A 20,056-nucleotide genomic window follows, 5' to 3' on the forward strand; every position below is an offset into this window, starting at 1 on the left:
TTTGCCAGTGCAACAGTAATACAAAAGCAGCAGATTGTTCCATTGCTGCCTTATCTTCTTTGCTGGCTGCTCATATATTCAGGAATTGTCTTGGTTCATCAGTTGTCCTAGACTCCTCCCTAATCAGATAGTCTCCCCTGATCAGGTAAAAAAGAAAGACCATTCAGAAGTAATCTTATCAAGTGCTTCAGTCCTTTCCTACCACCTTATGTTTGCTTGTGGTTCGCTGCTGTGAGTTGGCAGAGGGGAAATGAATGAGCAATGCTTTGGGAAATAAAAGTAAGTGCTTTATCTCTTCAAGGTGTTGCCTCAAGGTCACCCAGCTGGGAGAAGGAAAGGGACCACTTTCCAGACTACACTTGGACTGACCATTAGGAAAACATCTTGCCTGATCCTGATTGGTTATGCTGGGGTGGGCAATAAGAGACTGTTAAGTAAAGGAAAAGAAAAACTTAGGGATTTTGGCGCATGATTTTCAGTGCTGGTTTTGCACACCTTCAATATACTTCTTAATCTCTACACCTTTCTCAACAAATAGAGCCAAGAATCATTTTCATCTAAAGTTGTGGCAGGTCCAACACAATCTTTATTTGTTGGGCTCAAGGTTACTTAGGACGAACCCATGATTATGAGCATTATCTAACACAACCCTGGATGATTAAAGTCATCCAACACAAACTTAAGGATTCCAACACCACGCCTGATAGCTGCTTGCAGAAGGAACCCACTGCATAGAAGGATAGCTGGTGTGCTAATTGGTTGAGTTTTTTTTTGTGACTTTGAACATCATGCTCACTATGACAATATGTTTTCCAAAAGTATATCTAGCTTAATGATACTCTGGTTATCTAATATTTGATATGAAAAACAAAATGATTTCTCAGTGTTTGAGCCAGATATGAATCTGATCAAGAAGAAGTGGTTCTCTGATTAGGTTGAATACTGCTCTGAAAGTCTGCTACTTTCATGTTGTTGTTTTTTAAAAATCTGTGACTAATTATGGATTTAAGTGGCTCTCTGATATTTGGTGAGAAATTATCCATAGATTTGGCCAACGATATTCAGAACGTAGGGAGTTGGAGCAAAAACCTCTCTAGTTCACAGGCTGGTTTACCAGATGGACTTGGAGAGTTCACCAAACAAGTTAGGGGGGTAATGTTCCAGGTAACCAACACTGAATCCAGTCTGCTTTTAATTGATGAGCTTTGGAATCAGTGATCTAGAAACAAAACATTTTATTGTGGTGACTATTTCCCTCCGAAAAATGAATTGCACACGAAACAATGAAGGCCCTGCATGGGATCATTTGGTATTCATTCCCCATGACCTATTTTACCTTGTAGCAGGTCAGTGGAACAAAACACATTGCACATACGTCCTTTTGTACATAATGCTTTGATGAATTGCTGGCATACAGACCCCCCGTTTGGCTCAAAGTAGAATGAGAGCTGCAGTAATCTGGACTTTGTAAAGGAACACCAGTGATCAATTCTCATAATCAATTGGCCAAGCATTTAGTTCCAGAAATTTTGGAATTTCTCTCCAAAGTCACCTCTCCTGAGCAGTGACTAGGACAAATTAGCAAATTTGTCAGTTGTCAAACTCTGCTCACATGGCAGTACATACATAATGCATACATTTGCATCCACCTATAAATTTGCAGAACAGTGCCTGCAAATTCTCAGAGCAACCTATGAAAAGTAGATGATTCCGTTATGGTAAGTGCCTAGAGGATTCTTTTGTTTCTGCTCCTGTCTCATGAATACCCTGAATGTAGAATATTTAGTTGGAAGTAACGCAAAAAAGATTTGGTTATGATATTCTGGCTTACATCTTTTTAGTTTGGCAATGCTTAACCCTTTTCAGGCTGACAGCCGGTCTGATTCCTAGAACATCTCCAAAAAATAAATAGAGATAAGGCAATAACTGTTGTGGCCTGCCAGCAGCCAGTGGAGCTGGCAACAGATTCAGATAGTGAGGAGGTTGGGGAGGAATATGGGCCAATCCTGGAGTCTGGAGAAGGCTCTGAGGAGAGCCCTGTGTTGGAGGCAATGTGGGGGCCAGGAACGTATGCCAGTTATCAGCTGCCTTCAGAGTCACATCAGTGAAGCAGACGAACAGCTGGAGCCTGTTTCCAGTGTGTGCATGCACAGAGTTGCCAGTCGAAGAGAACAGCTAAAGAACAGGGGTCAACTTGGGAATAAGGCCACAGGTGGATGATGAATGTCCCCTCCCAGAGGAAATAAAAGATGAGTGAAAGGGGAGGGGAGTTTGCAGGAGACAATTAGTTTGCTTAATTGGTTTGTGACTCTCAGAGACTCCTTGCCAAGTTTTGCAGATATTGGCCTGGCAACAGTTTAAGCCAGATAAGGTCTGTGACTATAAATCCTCCCTTGAAAGAATTTGTTGGATGTGAATGAGAAAAATTCACAGTAAAGCAATAAAAGGATTTTTTGTTGGGACAAGGAGTTTGCTTCATGCTCTTGGGAAGCCGAGATCAGAACAATAACATAAAATAAAACAGGAATCATATTCAAAATTAAACTAATTGAAATTGCCCCCCCCTTCTCAAAAATAGCTTTAAATGTTTGAAGTGTTTTAGGGTGTCCACAAACAGTTCCTAAAGACGGGATGGAGGATTTTTCTACACCAACTAGATACAGTAAACCTAGAGCTGGGCTTTGTCCCAACAGAAGGATAGACAACCTATGAGGAGTGTTAGAGAGGGGAAAGCAGAAGGATCCAGACAGGGTGAATATCTGACAAGCAGGAAGAGATGCAGGGTGGGGAGTTCTGGGTGCTGGACCAAAATTAAGGCTGGAAAGAGATGGGGACTGGAAATGGTTAGGCCTTGCACCCAGTACTTACCAGCTTTCTCCGAGGAAGCCACCATACTATCTTCCCTTGCTGCTCAGTTCCAGAATCGCTAAGGAAGGAAAGAGAGAATATCCGTGTTCTTCTTTGAAAGCTCCAGAGGCGACCCAGAAGGGAAGAATGGTGGTCCTGAGGTCAGGCTCATGTGCACCTTTGGCTGGAGGGATCCAAATCCTAAGGGAAGGATTGTGGCCAATTTATTTATTTGTTTTATTATTTTATTTTTATTTATTAGTTTGTCAAACATGTTCAGGGTAGCAGGTATAAGTATGAACATGGACCTGAACAAAGGAAATGAATGCAAGTAAATAGGGACAGTAGGACAGGGATGGTAGGCACGCTGGTGCGCTTATGCACGCCCCCTTTACGGACCTCTTAAGAATGGGGTGAGGTCCACGGTAGAGAGTTTGAGGTTGAAGCTGTGAGGGTTTTGAGGATGTAACAACGGAGTCAGGTAGAGCATTCCAGGCAATGTTGCTGAAGTCGTATTTTCTGCAGTCGGGTTTGGAGCGATTTACCTTGATTTTCTATCAATTGTTTGCCCATGTATTATTGTAGTTGAAGCTGAAGTAGTCATTTACAGGTAGGACGTTGTAGCAGACAATTTTGTGTCCTATGCTTAGCCCAAAATTTCGAGCCTGGTGGCATAAGGGATTCTATTGTGAGCAGAGGAGTGGATTTTTGCATTTTTCCTGCAAGAATTGTGCAATACCTAATGTTCAAATGCAACTCCTGGGTTAACAGGTTTTGCCCTTCAGTAATATCCACCATAATTACCCACTAAATTTAACTTTTATTGCTTTCCTGTTGTTGTTCTTTACAGAGGCATATTCTGGTTTTCATTCTGATCCTTGCCCTTTTAAGAAACTTATGTGACGCTCAATGTTCTGTGAAACCAGTTGGTAAAAAGGGTAAGAATTTTGTTTTGTGTTCAAAAGAAAAGAAATTGAAATAGTGGTAATTATGGTTATCCAGAGTCTCCTATTGTTTTTTTTCAAAATGCAAAATAAAGCAGCATCCAAAGAAGGAAGGCAAAGTCCGATTTCAATTTGATGAAAATAATATCACACAATTTCACTGTACAAATCATATATTATAACATACAAATTTAATGCAATATTTTACTATAGTTGATTAAGATTTTTAAAAAATAGAATCTCGGTAATTAGAATGGCCTATTACATTAAATCATTCAATTCTACATCTAAATACCAATACATTCCTGCATAAAAATATGTATTTTTGAAATTGGTTTAAAATTCTGATAAAAGTGTTTTGCAACCTGAAGACTCATAGAAGTGGATCCTTAGTGATGCTTCCTGAGTGATCAGAACAATCTGTAACAATAAAGCATAATGTTCTCTGAAGCTCTCTGGGAGCGGTCTTTCCTTGGTTCAGTTAATTCCTCCCACTCTGCCTAAAATAGTCCCTTTTGAAAACCTGTGAGGTGTTTGAGCTGTTGACTTTTTCTTCCTTTTCAAAGCAAAAATGCCCTATCCAGGAATAAAGATGTAATTTTAAGATGTTATAGAAAGAAGAAGCAGGGTTAAAAGAGGGTTCTAATCTATAGTACAGGTAGTGCTCGACTTACGACCACAATTCAGCCCAAAATGTCTGTTGTCAAGTGAGACATTTGTTAAATGAGTTTTGCCTCATTTTATGACATCCTTGCCACAGCTGTTAAGTAAATCACTGCAGGTGTTAAATTAGGAACACGGTTACTAAGTGAATCTGGCTTCCCCATTGAGCATTTGTCAGAAGTTCGCAAAAGGTGATCACATGACCCTTGGATACTGCAGCCATCATAAATATGAGTCAAAGTCTGAATTTTGATCCTGTGACCATGGAGAGGCTGCAATGGTCATAAGTGTAAAAAAAGTTGTAACTTTGAACAGTCACTAAATGAATTCCGCATGCGCTCCCATTTTGGCAGTACCAAAAAGGTTAGCCAACATTGATTATATCTATATCTATCTATATCTATATCTATATCTATATCTATATCTATATCTATATCTATATCTATATCTATATCTATATCTATATCTATATCTATATCTATATCTATATCTATATCTATATCTATATCTATATCTATATCTATATCTATATCTATATCTATATCTATATCATATCCATCCATCCATCCATCCATCCATCCACTATTTAAAGTTATCTGTCATTTTATTGAGCAGTTTTTGAGTTAACAGACAATAGCTTTTCTGAGCCACTAATGGAATTGGCAGCATGCAAGTATATAATTAAAATCTATCAATGAATCTATTTGGTTTTAAATCAAAGCTCTCACTAATAATATTACTTTGACTGTCACATCTATAATCAACGTGAGTGAATTGAACATGTGGTAGGAAATTCTATGTGGACCTTCCAGAATTGAACAGGGTGCTTGTAAAGTTTGTGATAAAGGAAACTCTAGAAACAAATTGTTTCTGTGCTGATTACATGATAAGAGAACATGAAAAAGACTTGGCCACTTTATGAAAAATTGTCCGCTCAAATTCACTGAAAAGTTGCTAGGATCATATCCAGAAATTCAGAATTAGTCCTAAATTGTTTGTGTTCTGCATCTTGCAGGCTGCTTTCATGATGGAAAATGGTACCGTGCTCCAGCTGTTTGGAAAACAAACAACTGCCAAAAATGTGAATGTAAACCCCAAAAATTAATATGCTGCAGCCTGTAAGTTCAAGCGTTCAACTCTCTCGTATTTGCTGAATTGTTATGTTTAAATTCTTAGATGACTGTAAACCTCTTCTGAAGTTGCTATATTTTGAATGTCCATTCACCTCACTCAAAAGACACCAGCTTTGTACAGAGGTGGGCTTCAAAAATCTCAATAATGGGTTCTCTGCCTGATTGCTGGGTGGGCATGACCATGGCGGGCATGGTCTAGTCAGCCTCCTGCACCACGATGGGGTGTGTTTTCACCCTCCCCAGACTCTGGAAGCTTTCCTTGAGCCTCTTGGAAGGGCAAAAACTGCCTCCCCCTGTCTCTGGAGGCCCTCCGGAGACTGGAAACAGGCCCATTTCCAGCCTTCTGGAACTTCCGGAAGGCGCATTTCCTCCCCCCTTCCACAAGCTGCTGCACGGGCCCTGCACTTACCTCACAACTAAATGGGCCAAATGGAGACTCCTGGGAGGGGAGAGGCAGAGTGGGCAGGGCCAGCCAGTGGTGGGATTTGGAGGTTCTCCAAACCAGCAATAACGTTAGCTATGGGTTCTCCTGAACCCGGGCAAACCGTGCCAGCCCACCCCTGGCTTTGTGTGGCACTTTCAACTCTATATACATAGATATATGCTCTGCATCTATGTCTATATATCTATATCTTTGTACCTATATCTATATTTCCATGAGAATGGTTAACAAATCCTGGTAATGCAAGATCCTGGCTGGCACAGAAACGTACTCAGGCATGGCATCTAGTCAAGGTGGTCGTAGGATAGAATTTACTTTGTCAAATACATGAAGCACTTCCCTTCATGTATATAGATTGTATGTGAAAGCTTTGGGGGCAGTTCATGTTGCTGTTTTTTTTAAAATTAATGGCGAGAATATTGTCCTTGACCTTCTTGTTCTAAAGACCTTCCAAATCTTCCTGTTTGACTCTCAAGTGTCTGCAACTATTGATCTACATAAATCATCTTTTGGGTTGTTGACTCTAGACCAGAGGTCCCCAAACCCTGGTTCATGGATTGGCACTGGTCCGTGGCATGCCAGAAACCGGGTTGTGCAAACAAGCAAAGCCCCATCCATGGGATTCAGGCAGCATGGAAAACCACGCCCCCTCCAGTCTGTGGAAGAAACTCTCTTCATGGTACCGGTGTTGGTACCCAAGAGATTGGGGACCGTGGATCTAGGCCAACCTGTGTCCGGAATTCCTCATTTATTTATGCTTGCAAAATTATTTATTTTTATTTATTTGTTAAATGTATTTGCCACCTATCTCAGTAGCTCAAACTTTTATGAATAATAAAATTCAGGTTTTAATAAAAGTTAAATTAAGTTAATAAACTCTAACGTTGCTTAGATCATTATACTGTCCTCTCATAAAGATCTAAGCAATTTTAGATTTTATTAATGTAAATTAACTTTTATTAAACCTGCATTTTAGAATAGCTTGACTTGCTCTTCTTTGTGGCAATCCCTGAGATATTGGAAGACTGCTATCATGTCTCCCCTAGTCCTTCTTTCTATTAAACTAGACATACCCAGTTCCTGCAACTGTTCTTCATATGTTTTAGTTTCCAGTCCTCCAATCCTCTTTGTTGCTCTTCTCTGTACTCTTTCTAGAGTCTCCACATCTTTTTTACATCGTGGTGACCAAAACTGCATGCAGTTTAATTGTAATTGAATGATTAAGAACTTACTTCAGAATCCTCTTCATTAGAGAATGCAGTACTGCATTCTAACCAGTGATAGTCTTCAGTTTGAGCATCTGAGCACCATAAGTGTTGTGTACCAACAGTCAGTCTATCTTGCAAGTTCATTGGAGTCTTAGACAATTTCTTTAATGTACTGGTAATTTTAATATCCTTTATGCAACATGGCCTGAATATCTGTCTTATTTATTTAGAGTTTCCAGACCTATCAACTATGATAAGAAGAAATGCATTGCCATGTTTCACCGCAAAAGTTGCACCATCCGTGTGGTGAAGAAGAATGATCCTGCAGAAAATTGCCAAGTCTTTGCTGGGGTTGGTTAAAAGTTAACCAACCCATTAAAAAGTTTGTACTCCAAGATATTTTTGGGGAAATCTGGTATTTTTTCTTTCTCCTATTCCCAATCTTGATCTCAAGTATTCCATCTCTGTTACTAAACAAAATTTACTTACAACAATTTTGTAGTTCTGAGGATGACCAAGTTCAAGACTGAAAAATTGTTGTTCCAGTCACATAAGACAATACATGTTTAATGGATTCTTACTATATGAATGCATTACATTGATTATATTACTATAATGTTGCCTTCATAAAACTGTTAGAACAGGCCCAGTATTTAAGATTCCTACTACAAAAATGTGTATTTTGGAAAAATGAGACCTTGGCCTAAATTTAATGAAAGTTTAAACTGAATTTTAAAGTATGTATGTTAAGAGGAAGTTTTAAAAAATGTATTAGAATGTTTTGATTTTTAAAAATGTTTTAACAAAAACTTAGTGTTTTAAAATGGATGGAAAAAAGAAGTATTTTTCTCTTTTGAGGTTAAAGCATCTGAAAGAATACAGTGAATATTGTTAATATAAATGGTGATAGTTTATAAAGATTATTAAGGGCAAATAGAAATATGTACTATTTCAACAGTAAGGAAGATAAAGCAGAAATGGTTCAGTTGATTGTTCTATTCAAAGAGGAGAATGTATTGATGTTTTTGTGCTTGTGATAAAAAAAATGAAACTTTGATTTTGGCTATGCTGATAGATTTGTTGTTATAGAAATGGCTAGTTATATATTAATGCATAAAAGTAAAAAGTTGAGGCTGTGATGTTATATTGTACTGTGCTAAAAAGAGTCGGAAGTCAAAGCCTTTATCTTTCTTCCAATGGACCTCATATTTTCTTTCCCCCTTTCATTTTTATTTCTTTAATTTCCTATTTTTGTTTTTCTTTGTACTTTATACATTGATAAACCAATAAAAGTCATAAAGGTCAAAAGAGTCATAACTGTTACTAAATGTAGATGTAGATGTAGTCATAACCATAACCATATTCAAATCATAATGTACACCTAGTACCCAGGCTAACACTAGCCCTAGCCCTAGCCCTTAGTCTAACACTAACCTTAACCCCTAACCCTAAGCCATTAACAAAAACACTGACGGTTGTTGGGCTGATAGGATCTCCAGCATACCCAATCTGTTGAATCAGATTGGATAGGTAGAAACTTTTGGAAAAAGATGGTATTTTGGGTAACCCAGTCCCAAGTCATGTAGGTCTTTAAAGGTGACAACCAACACCTTGAGTACGCCTGGAAACAACACGGCAGCCAGTGCAGCTCATGGACTAGTGCAGTGATGGCTATCCTTTTTCTCCTTGCGTGCCAAAATCGTGCATATGCAACAGCACATGTGCACATGTGACAGCACATGTCAACATGCCCACACCCATAATGCAATACGCCCTGCCCCCTGCACAAGTGTACATGCATGTGCCCCCGTGCTCCCCTGTGCATGCGTGTGACCCCCAGTGCATGCATGTGAAACCCACCCCACCCGATTTTGGTCCTAAAAGGACTCCCTGAAGCCTCCTGAAACAAAAAACGGGGGAGGGGGGTGCCACACTCCCTATACCCTGGGCATGTCCATGCCCCCCTGCCCCCCCCCCATCTTCCGCATTTGTGCAGTAGAGACCTGAAAATCAGCTGGCCGGCAGGAGACACACCCGCATGCATGGTGGAGCTCAGCAGGGCGAAGGCTTGCGTGGCCAAAGAAAGGGTTCCGTGTGCCAGCTGTAGCACATGTGCCACAGGCTCGCCATCATGCAGGGATGGGTTGCTGCCAGTTCTAACCTCTTCCTTAGAAGAGGTTCCACAAATCTACAGTGCCGTTTCCAGCTCCCTCCCCCCCGCCTATCCACACATCATCAAGATGAAGAGCGACAAGAGGAATTCTGGGAGTTGAAGTCCACAAGTCTTAAAGCTGTCAAGTTTGAACACCCCTGGAGTTCTTTTTTCTAAAGGGTTAGGGGTGCAAGGGTCTTGTAACTTGACAGCTTTAAGACTTGCGTGCTTCAAATGCCAGAGTTTCTGAGCCAACATTTTGGTTGCTAAGCAAGAGTGTTGTTAAGTGAGTTTCACCACATTTTACAAGTTGGCCACACCCAACCAGTCACATGGCTGGCAAGCCACTCCCACCCAGTCACATGGCCAGCAAGCCACTCCCTCAAAGCAGGCCACACTTACAGAAGAGGTTCTAAAAAAATTTGAAATTTGCCATCATGGGACTAGTGGATTACATGTGTTGTGTAGCTGGTACTATTTTTTTATCAGTTCAGTCACATTGAATAAAGATGGTCCTCAACTTACAACAGTTCATTTAATGACCGTTCAAAGCTATGTCACTGAAAAAAAGTGACTTATGACAGTTTTTCACACAACCATTGTGGCATCCCCATGGTCACATGATCAAAATTCAGATGCTTGGCAATTGGTTCATATTTGTGATGGTTGCAGGAGTCCAGGTAATCACCTTTTGCGACATTCTAAGAAGAAAAATCAATGGGGAAACTAGTTTCACTTAACAACTGTGTTACTAATTTACCAACTACAGTGATTCACTGAACTGTGGCAAGAAAAGTCATAAAATGTGGAAAAACTCACTTAACAAACGTTTCACTTAGCAACAGAAATTTTGGGCTCATTGTGGACAACCTGTAGTTAATCACAGTTAAATTAATACCTAAAGATTCTAAATTATCTCTACACAAGGTTAGTTCATTTAACTTGATTCTTCTCTTAAGATTGTTTGGCAAGTCCTCTAATGTTCAATCTACTTTTCTTATTTTAACCATTTAGTCGTGTCCTGCTCTTGATGACTTTTATAGGCAAGTGCTCTTCATCCTACCCTCTTAAGCAGCTTCTTTCGGTTGTTGGATGTTCATCTTTGTATCAGTTTCGATGTTATCAAGCCAATGTCTGCTTTGCTTGCTCCTTCTTCTTGTTCCCCTAGCATCATTGATGTCAACCTTCCAAGTAACACACCCATAGAAAGCAGAAATCTGAGGCAGGCAGATTCCTCCAAGAACAGTTTATTGGATACATCATATTGGCACAACTGGTGAAAGTCAACTCTGAAAGTTCTAATGGCTTTCACCGAATTAAAAAGTAAACGTTTTCCCTTTTCCCCAAGTCACTGGTCACACTGTCAAATCAAGGTGTTGGCCAGTTGCTTGGTTACTTCACTCCTCCCCTGGACAGCCACCTGTTGGAATGTCCTTGGTTCCGACAGAAAAACTTCCTTTTTTTGGCTACAAAACCCCAACTAACTATTTCCCCCCTCCTTCCTTCCCCCTTCTTCTGCTTTGTAGCAACCCTGAAGCCTCCAAGATGGGCTCAGCTAACTTCACTTGCGAGTTTGACACTTGACTTCTCCAATGAATTTGCACTCATGACATGGCCAAAGTAAATCAGATGTAGTTTTGTGATTTTGATCATGTCATCTACATGTGGGAAATTAATCCAAAACATCTTCAGTTTGTTGTTAAGCTTTAAGCTAAAATAATTTCCTGAAATAGAGAGTGCAGTTGATTTCTTTATCTTATACTTAAGTTGGCATTACTTAAAAGGACATCAAAGAACAATCCACATTTGCTTTCTTGCATCTTGGGATCCATCTAGATTGACTTTAATTTCCTGTATTCAGCACATGGATAAGTAGAAATAAATCCAGCTCATTATTTACTACTGCACTCTCCCAGCCCTTAGGCAACTGGCTGTTTTAATGGATTTAAAGGTGCTCCTATAGGGGATTTTATGGGCTTTTGATTAAAACAGTATAAACTGGGTTGCATGGTGCTCAGCTTCCAAAATACAGATAACCTTCTGGATCAGAGCATTTCCCTATCTTTGGTTCATCTCTAAAATATTCATCAGCGCTAACACCATGAGAGTCACCAATTATACTATCATTTATGTCATAAATTTTCATAGGTCTATGAGTTCTGTGCAATTTCTGTCTCTGATCTCTTTGTACCACAATAGGTCTTCAATATTTTAAAGATTCATTTGTGTCTATAATAAAAACTCTAAGTCATCCTTGGGAATTAAGTCAAGATGGATTATTAAGGAGTTAATGGAAACCTGTGATTTACTTCTGGGCCAGGAATGAAACTTGATACATTAGCCATTCACGCAGAACAGGGAGAAATCTGAAAGTCCTCCCAATAACATGATTCATGTTGCAAAGCATAAGTATATATTATGCATTTACTTGTGTTGCATTTTTCTGGATTCTAGCAAGAGGAATGGGACAATTGGCAGAAGGGAGATCTACACTCCAGAGTTGAAACTCCAAATATTTCCTCATGCATTTCCAAATTAACAGGTGCTTGTTGTATCATGTAATGGATTTCAGAAGAGATTGAGAATTGTCTATGTAATATCCTTCTCTACTTGGACACAACTGGTCCTTCCTCATCAATTGATAGCCCTTCCAACCTCCACCCTTATAGTACCAAGAGTGCACAACCTTATTTTCTTTCAAGAGTTACGCTGGACTTTAGGTGATACGCCGTGGTGGGTTGCTAACCGGTTTACTACCAGTTTGCTTGTGCTCACACGTGTGTGCAACATTTCTGCGCATGTGCAGAAGTGTCCGGGGCGGGTAGGCGGAGCCTCATGCTGCCACCACTACTGGTTCGGCTGAACCGGACCAAGCCGGGAGCAACCCACCTCTGATGATACGCTGAGGCATTAAATTTAGATGAGATTAAATAAAATTCCATAATAATGTGATTGAAATGAAGCTTCATTTCAATCACTTTATTATGGAATTTTAACTCTTGAAAGGAAAAAGGTTGTGCAATAAGATTGCCGTTGTAACTTCGTGTGGACCATAAATGAACCGTTGTAAGTTGGGACTACCTTTAATAGAAAAAAGCAATTGAGGATTGGCAAAGAAGTTAAAATGCGATCTTTGTATATTACTATATTATTCCTAAAGTCATAGTTCAATTAGTAAGATCAAATAAAGGACTCATACCAGTGGTGGGTTCCTACCACTTTGGCCTGGTTCAGCTGAACCGGTAGTGGCATGCTGGCCTGGGTCACAGAACCGGCAGCAACCCAGGCTGGCCACACCTCTGAACCGGTTCCCTGGACACCGCAGTCACTGCTACAACCTTGTTTTTGAGTTCTGTGCATGCGCTGAACAATTTCCATTGAATTGCTCACGCATGCGAAGCGCACCCACCTGACTCATACATAATGAGTATATGCTGATATTTTAAAAGTGTCTGTTTTTTGGTAAAGTTGAAAGAACTAAAACAATTGCCAGTGATAAAATGGGGCCCAATTAGTCATTTAATTTCAAATCTGTGATTTTGTTTATGAATATATTTATAAACAAAATAGATCATACTCTAAGCAACTCTGGAAAATGATGTGGTTTATTTGGTTAGCTTTGGCAGCGTAAAAATGACAACTGAGGCTCAGACAGATGTTCCGACAACAACTTCTAGCAGCTCCAGAGATGATGTCAGAATATTGCAAAATACATGAGCACTTATAACTCCCTAGAATAAATAGCTATTACGTGCATTAGAACATGAAGTCTATCTAAAGGCTAATGCATTAAAAACCAAGTTGAACTTTATATCATGTATCTTAATCTTTGGTATTTTAAGGCCTGCATATGGATTAGAGAACAAACAAAAGTATATGATATCATCAAGACAGTAAAAGAATTGAATTGGAAATGGGCTGGTCACATAACAAAAAGAAATGATGGCAGTCATAGAATGGATCCCACTTGATAAAAAGTATCCACAAAAGAGACCTAAAACAAGATGGATTGACGACATCAGGAAGTATTGTGGGTCCAATTGGCCAAGAAAACTCAGGACTGTATTGGTTGGAATCATGCGGAAGAGGCCTTCATCCTACAGTGGATAGACGATGACTAAAATAATGAGGATTTTAATCTTATTGACATTCACTAGTGTCTGCTTTGTTTCCCTAGATTCTCATGACCTTCCCCACCTGGTGATGAAATGAGCAGTTAGAATGGCTTTCAGATTTTTGACATTGCTATTTTGGGTACTCTTACATTATGTGATTTACTGAGGGATGAAATGCTACATGTCACAAATTTCAAAACAGCATCTCTTAGACAAACTATCTCCAGGCACACTTAGATCTGGAAAATCTTGATGATTTGAAAGAAAAAAAAAACCAGAGACCATTATTTGTAATGGATTTGGAAGGAGAAATGAAATAAGTGTGAAATCAGTGCCATTATGATTCATTACCAATCATAATGAATTTCCTATCAATCATATGGTGATTTTTCTGCCAAGCGCTCTTCAGAAATCGATCTAATCAACTAGAATTGTTTATGTGATTCATTTTTTTTTCTTATCTGGTTGAGTTGTTTGTAAATGAGCAGATGGGATAGACAAAGTCAAAGCAAGTAAGATCTATGAGGATAGAAAGGCATGTGGAAATATGGAGAACAGTCTTGTTCCCATATCATGAAAAGGAAATAGCATTATGGTATCTATTGTGCATATACGGTAATCTTTTTTTCCTAAAAAAATATTTTAAGTCTTTTGTTAAGAAAGAATTGTTCTTAAATTTACATTTGTGTAATATAATGTTTTGCCTAAACCCCTCTAAAACATAATTATTTTCCATTCTTCTTTAAGCTGGTTTGAATGGGTAAACTAAAAAAATCCAAAATATTTAGAATACACTTATGAATATATTACAACCGAAGCTGGAATGTACATATGAGAGTATATCAATCCTACCATTGAAACTAATAATACCCCAACATGGCAATAAGTTAAACTTTCTCCCATCTGTCTCTTTTCAAATCAACTCACAATGATCATGGAAACACTAGGAAAAAAGGAGGAACAGGGAGGGAAAAAAGGTGGCAGAAACAGGAAAATGAGAGGATCCATTCATCACAGTTTTTGGCTCCACTAACTGCTGCCTTGTATGCTACCCAACTGCTGTTCATGCCCTGATATTATCCCAGAGGAAATGTGGATTTTGAGAGACCCCGAAAGAAGCCTGTTCAGATTTTAATATTACAAAAATGGCACCAATCATAACAAACCAAGCATCATTTATGTGTTCCTTTGTGTCAGTGGTGGGTTACGGATCCCGTTGCAACTGGTACGGTGCAATGAGGCCCAGAATCCCTCACCTACACGCGCACACACACGCGCGCACACACACACGCATGCGTTGTTATCTCTGTGGCGCCTCCGCGACGCTCCAGCTGCTCGATAGGGCATTGCACAGGCACCATACGCTCCATGCACATGCGCGGAAGCGCCAAAGAGATCAAATACAGGTAAGGAGCTCGGGCAGGCAGGTGGGCCCTCCGGAGCACCGTACTGGAATGGTACCCGGTGCTCCCAGCACGCCCCTGTTACGGGCGTACCACCTGCAACCCACCACTGCTTTGTGTACTCCAGTCAGTCCAGGGTGCTTCAAATTTCTCCTGCCCAGTCAACATACATCACTATTGTAGCAGACAATAGCAATAGACAGTAAGCCTGCATATATGAACGTACATAACAGTGACTTTGAACTCTGCAGCATTGAACTCTGTGGAATTTATTTCCAAATAACTTTCTGTGTTTGTACTGCTTAAGCCCAAGTAAACACAGAGCTTCAAATGTACCATCAAAGATAAACAGAGTGTAATGCATCAGGCCAGATTCATTTTAAAGAAATGGGATCACTCAGAATGCTGGTTTGTTCTTGTATGAGAGACCTCCAGAGAGTACTAAGGTTGTAGGCTAGATTGGTAAATAAAAAAATAAAAATATTGGATGAAGATAGTGGCTAACCACTTTCCTATTGATCAGTGGTGGGTTTCAATTTTTTTTGCTACCGGTTCGGTGGTTGTGACTAGGTGAGGGGGTGTGTCATGTGACTGAGTGGGCATGGCCAACTTGATGTCACTCACGCCCACTCAGTCACATGACGCCCCCCAAGCCACACCCATAGAAAAGGTAGGATTTTTTTTTGAATTTCTACCTATCTACCTGCATTTTGGCTGAGTAGGTAGTAACTCGGCTGGACACACACCCAAACCAGTTTTATCCTTGGGGCCATCTTGATTTTCTGTTCTGCACATGCGCAGAACAATTTTCATTGAAAAAATGTACTCCCCCCTTTTTAATATTGTGCTCAAGAGCAGACATTTTTAGGTGCAAATGCGCATATGCGCGCAAAATGTTTTGGCTGCCGAACTGGTAGTAATGCCGGCAGGAATCCACCCCTGTCTATAATACCTTACTTCAGAAAGCCAGTCCACTAGCCTGGAAACTTCTGGGTTGTTTCATCTGAGCATATCATCATAAAATTAATATCTTCAAAACAGCTGCATACCATACAAGGTCCATCCATTTTAAATACGTCCTCTAGGCTGTGCTGTGACTACATATTTTGGCAGATAGAGCCTTATAACTCATTCAGATTCTGTTCCTGAGGAACAACCTTTGAAGGATTGTGGAGAGGCAGACATCATGGGGGGGGGGGGGGGGGAATGGGAGAAACGGCAGTGAGTGAGTAAAAGACTATGGAAAAAAATGGATTTAACACCCCTACAAACAACCCATCTGCCATTTTGTGTCTGCACGAAAAGCACAAAGCCAACTCCAGAGCTATCAACAGAAGATAACAAATCTGGCCTGTATTTTCCAGTCATGGAAATGCAGAACTACTCCAGATAATGATAATATAATATACATCTAGATATTCATATAAATGTATAGAGAGAGAATCTGTAATTATAATGAATAGAAAAGAGCTGAATGACCTCAGGGGGAAAAAAAGAAACTGCTGCTTTTAAAAAAAGCAGATAGGTATTGATCTAGGTACTGATCTTGAGACTCTAGAAAGAGTGCGAAGAAGAGCAACAAAGATGATTAGGGGAGTGGCTAAAACATATCAAGGACGGTTGCTGGAACTGGCTATGTCTAGTCTTATGAAAAAAAGGACTACAGGTGACATGATAGTAGTGTTCCATATCACAGGGGCTGCCACAAAGAAGAGGGAGCCAAGCTATTCTCCAAAGCACCTGAGGCAGTGGTGGGATATGACTGGTATGCCCCAGTACGGGCGTACGGTGCCTGCTGGGAGCATCAGGTACCATTCCGGTACAGTGCTCCGGAGGGCCCACCAGCCCACCCGCACTCCTTACCGGTATTTGAGCCGATCAGGGCTTTCATGCACGGAGCGTACAGCGCCTGCACGACGCTCCCCCGAACGGCTGGAGTGTCGCGAGCGGTAAGTACACATGCACACACTGTGCATGTGCTGCGCGCATGCATGTGGTGGACGTGCGGCCCCATTGCACCGTACTGGTTGCAACGGGTTCCAGAACCCACCACTGGCCTGAGGGTAGGACAAGAAGCAATGGGTGGAAACTAATCAAGGAGAGAAGCAACTTAGAACTAAGGAGAAATTTTCTGACAGTTACAACAATTAATCAGTGGAACAACTTGCCTCCAGAAGTTGCGAATGAAATTTTGAAGAAGAGATTGGTCAACCATTTGTCTAAAATGGGTTTCCTGCCTAAGGAGCGGGTTGGACTAGAAGACCTCTAATGTCCCTTCCAACTCTGTTATTCTATTCTATTCTATTCTATTCTATTCTATTCTATGTTCTGAAATATATTTCCAAAATTATTTGTACTATGCAGCCTATACTATATAGCTGGTCCTTGACTTACAACCACAATTGAGTCCAAAATTTCTGTTATTGAGATTTTCCTCATTTTACGACCTTTCTTGCTACAGTTGTTAAGTGAATCATGGCAGTTGATAAGTTAGTAACCTGGTTGTTAAGTGAATCTGGCTTCCCCATTGACTTTGCTTTTCAGAGGGTCGCAAAAGGGGATCATGTGACCCCGGGACACAGCAACCGTCATAAATATGAGCCAATTGTCAAGCATCTGAATTTTGATCACATGATCATGGGGATGCTGCAAAGGTTGTAACTGAAAAACAGTCATAAGTCAGTTTTTTTCAGTGCCATCGTAACTTTGAACAGTCACTAAATGAACTGTTGCAAGCCGAGGACTACCTGTATTAGTCAAAAGATCATTACATGTACATAACCTTTGCATTCTGCAAAATCATAGCTGAACCATCTAATGTATTATGTTTATAATCAACTTTAGAAAAATCACTTTTTTTGTCGTAAAATATTTTATATAGTATGTTGGACCAAGCTCTGATTCCTTCTTTCATAAAGGCAGCTGTGTGCTTTATTTCAAGTTCTTCATGAGTCAATGAACTGAGTCAAAATAGAAATGCTTAAATGATAACCCTTGGGTTTTGACCTAGGAGTTCTCCTGGCCATGGCTCTTTCTTATATCTTTAAAACACTGAATTGGCTGGCCTATTGTATTGTTTCCAAGAAAGAACATTTATCAGAGGAAGGGGAAGCAAACCCACACTTACCCATAGTTGCAGCCTGGGAACCAGAATTTAAAGTTAAATATAACTCCAGCTGTACCTTAGAGCAGTGGTTCCTAAACTTTTTCAGTCATGGAGCTCTTCAGAATCCCCCCCCCTCGTTTTGTGCAACCCTAACCCTATCCGTTCCAATATTAAACATTGTGAACCCATAATGTCCTTCCTTCAGTCATCTACTCGTATTGCATGGGTGTTTGGCATAACTAGTAGGTTTGGAAGTAAAGAGAAAGCATTTGAAATATAACCACGAACCTTTGTTTTGGTACGAAAATACATTGGATTTAACCATATTGTCATGGCTGCCATTCTGCTAAGCTATGCCTCCCAAGCTGATAGCTTGATATTAGTAACAAGGAAGGGAGCAGCGGGGTGGGGATACAGGGATGGAAACAAGCGGAATCCTAACCAAGCCATCCCATCCTGTGAGAAACACCAGCAGTTTCAAGGTCACATCAAAAGAATGCAGAATCAGTGAGCTGCAAAGTGAGAGACAGTTTCCTGAACAGTTTGTTAACACCTAACTGGACAGTGATAACCAAGCAGTTGGGCAGGAACAAGGGAAAGTTAACTGTATCTTTTGCACACGACAAACTCAGATCCAGCTTCACTTCTTCTGTAACCACTTTGGCTTTAGTACAGTGTATGCTTAGATAGCTTAGAATAACAGAGTTGGAAGGGACCTTGGAGGTCTTCTGGTCCAGCCCCCTGCTTAGGCAGGAAACCCTACACCACTTCAGACAAATGGTTATCCAACATCTTCTTAAAAACTTCCAGTGTTGGAGCATTTACAACTTCTGGAGGCAAGTAGTTCCACTGATTAATTGTTCTGTCAGGAAATTTCTCCTCAGTTCTAAGTTGCTTCTCTCCTTGATTAGTTTCCACCCATTGCTTCTTGTCCTACCCTCAGGTGCTTTGGAGAATAGCTTGACTCCCTCTTCTTTGTAGCAACCCCTGAGATATTGGAAGACTGCTATCATGTCTCCCCTAGTCCTTCTTTTCTTTAAACTAGACAAACCCAGTTCCTGCGACCGTTCTTCATATGTTTTAGTCTCCAGTCCCCTAATAATCTTTGTTGCTCTTCTCTGCACTCTTTCTAGACCGGTGCCTCCCAACCTTTTCTTGGCCATGTCCCACCTAAGCATCTTTAAAACCCTGATGTCCTCCCCTGTGACATATAATTCTTACTTTACTCAAAAAGTGAATTTCTATTCACATGGAGGAAGCCTAGAAGGCCATTAACCTGGTTTAAACAAGGTTCAAATTGCCCCCATTAAAAATCAAATTGCCCCCCTTTGGGTTGTGGGCCCCACATTGGGAAACACTGTTCTAGAATCTCAATATCTTTTTTTTACATTGTGGCGACCAAAACAGAATGCAGTATTCCAAGCATGGCCTTACCAAGGCATTATTAAGTGGTACACTATAAAGTGGTGTACTTTTGGTTAATCATGGACCATGAGCACAAGGGCTATCTTCCATTGCAGTTCGTGCCCTAAAATGAATAAAATAAGAAAACAGAGAGGTCAGACTCCAAGCTGACTCAATTTGTACACAGAAACAACTAATTCTAATATCCTTGTATTTTTACTTATGAAATAGCAATGAAGAGTATCTTCTCGCATCTCATCAATTCCAGATGGCGGTGTCTCAATAGAGCTAGAACTAGAATTTCCACGTTCTATCTGAAAGTCTACCCATTTTGAGCTAGTTATCCATGGTGTTAGTAATGTCTTGCAATAGTTAGTAAATTGTAAGTATGTAGATATATAGTTTCTATATTACTGGCCAAAATTATACCCCAGATTTCAAGTAATTCCTTTAATCGAAACATATTTTGGAATATTTTTGTACTAATTCTAATATGTTCTCTAATTTTCTATATAACGTGTAGTTTTCCTACATGGAAAATTGGCATCACAGTGGGAAAAGAGCCATTTGTGCTTGGAACATCTGCTTATTTGAATTTTAGGAGCTCCTGGGACTATTCAAAACACTCATTATTTCTTC

At 40.1% G+C, this 20,056-nt stretch overlaps 2 protein-coding genes across 2 annotated transcripts in view; one reads left to right on the plus strand and one right to left on the minus strand.

The window, feature by feature from the left end:
- Positions 1-20,056, minus strand: part of LOC106555750 (WASH complex subunit 2A) — a 110,233-nt gene that overhangs the window by 50,067 nt on the left and 40,110 nt on the right. The window lies entirely within an intron of this gene.
- Positions 165-8,848, plus strand: MSMB (microseminoprotein beta). Its single transcript, XM_014064557.2, has 4 exons — positions 165-279; positions 3,698-3,785; positions 5,470-5,572; positions 7,468-8,848. The coding sequence occupies exons 1-4, from the start codon at positions 262-264 to the stop codon at positions 7,595-7,597; spliced, it is 339 nt and encodes a 112-aa protein (XP_013920032.2). The 5' UTR covers positions 165-261; the 3' UTR covers positions 7,598-8,848.

This window comes from Thamnophis sirtalis, unplaced genomic scaffold, assembly GCF_051295495.1.
Source record: "Thamnophis sirtalis isolate CommonGarterSnake01/CBP01778 unplaced genomic scaffold, rThaSir2_p1.2 scaffold_12, whole genome shotgun sequence".
In the NCBI taxonomy this organism is placed as follows: domain Eukaryota; kingdom Metazoa; phylum Chordata; class Lepidosauria; order Squamata; family Natricidae; genus Thamnophis; species Thamnophis sirtalis.

Bases quoted from the DNA above. Each gene is read 5' to 3' on its own strand.
- MSMB (XM_014064557.2), top strand. The intron at 3,786-5,469 runs GTAAGAATTTTG...TGCATCTTGCAG, and splicing joins GAAACCAGTTGGTAAAAAGG to GCTGCTTTCATGATGGAAAA. The intron at 5,573-7,467 runs GTAAGTTCAAGC...TTATTTATTTAG, and splicing joins AAATTAATATGCTGCAGCCT to AGTTTCCAGACCTATCAACT.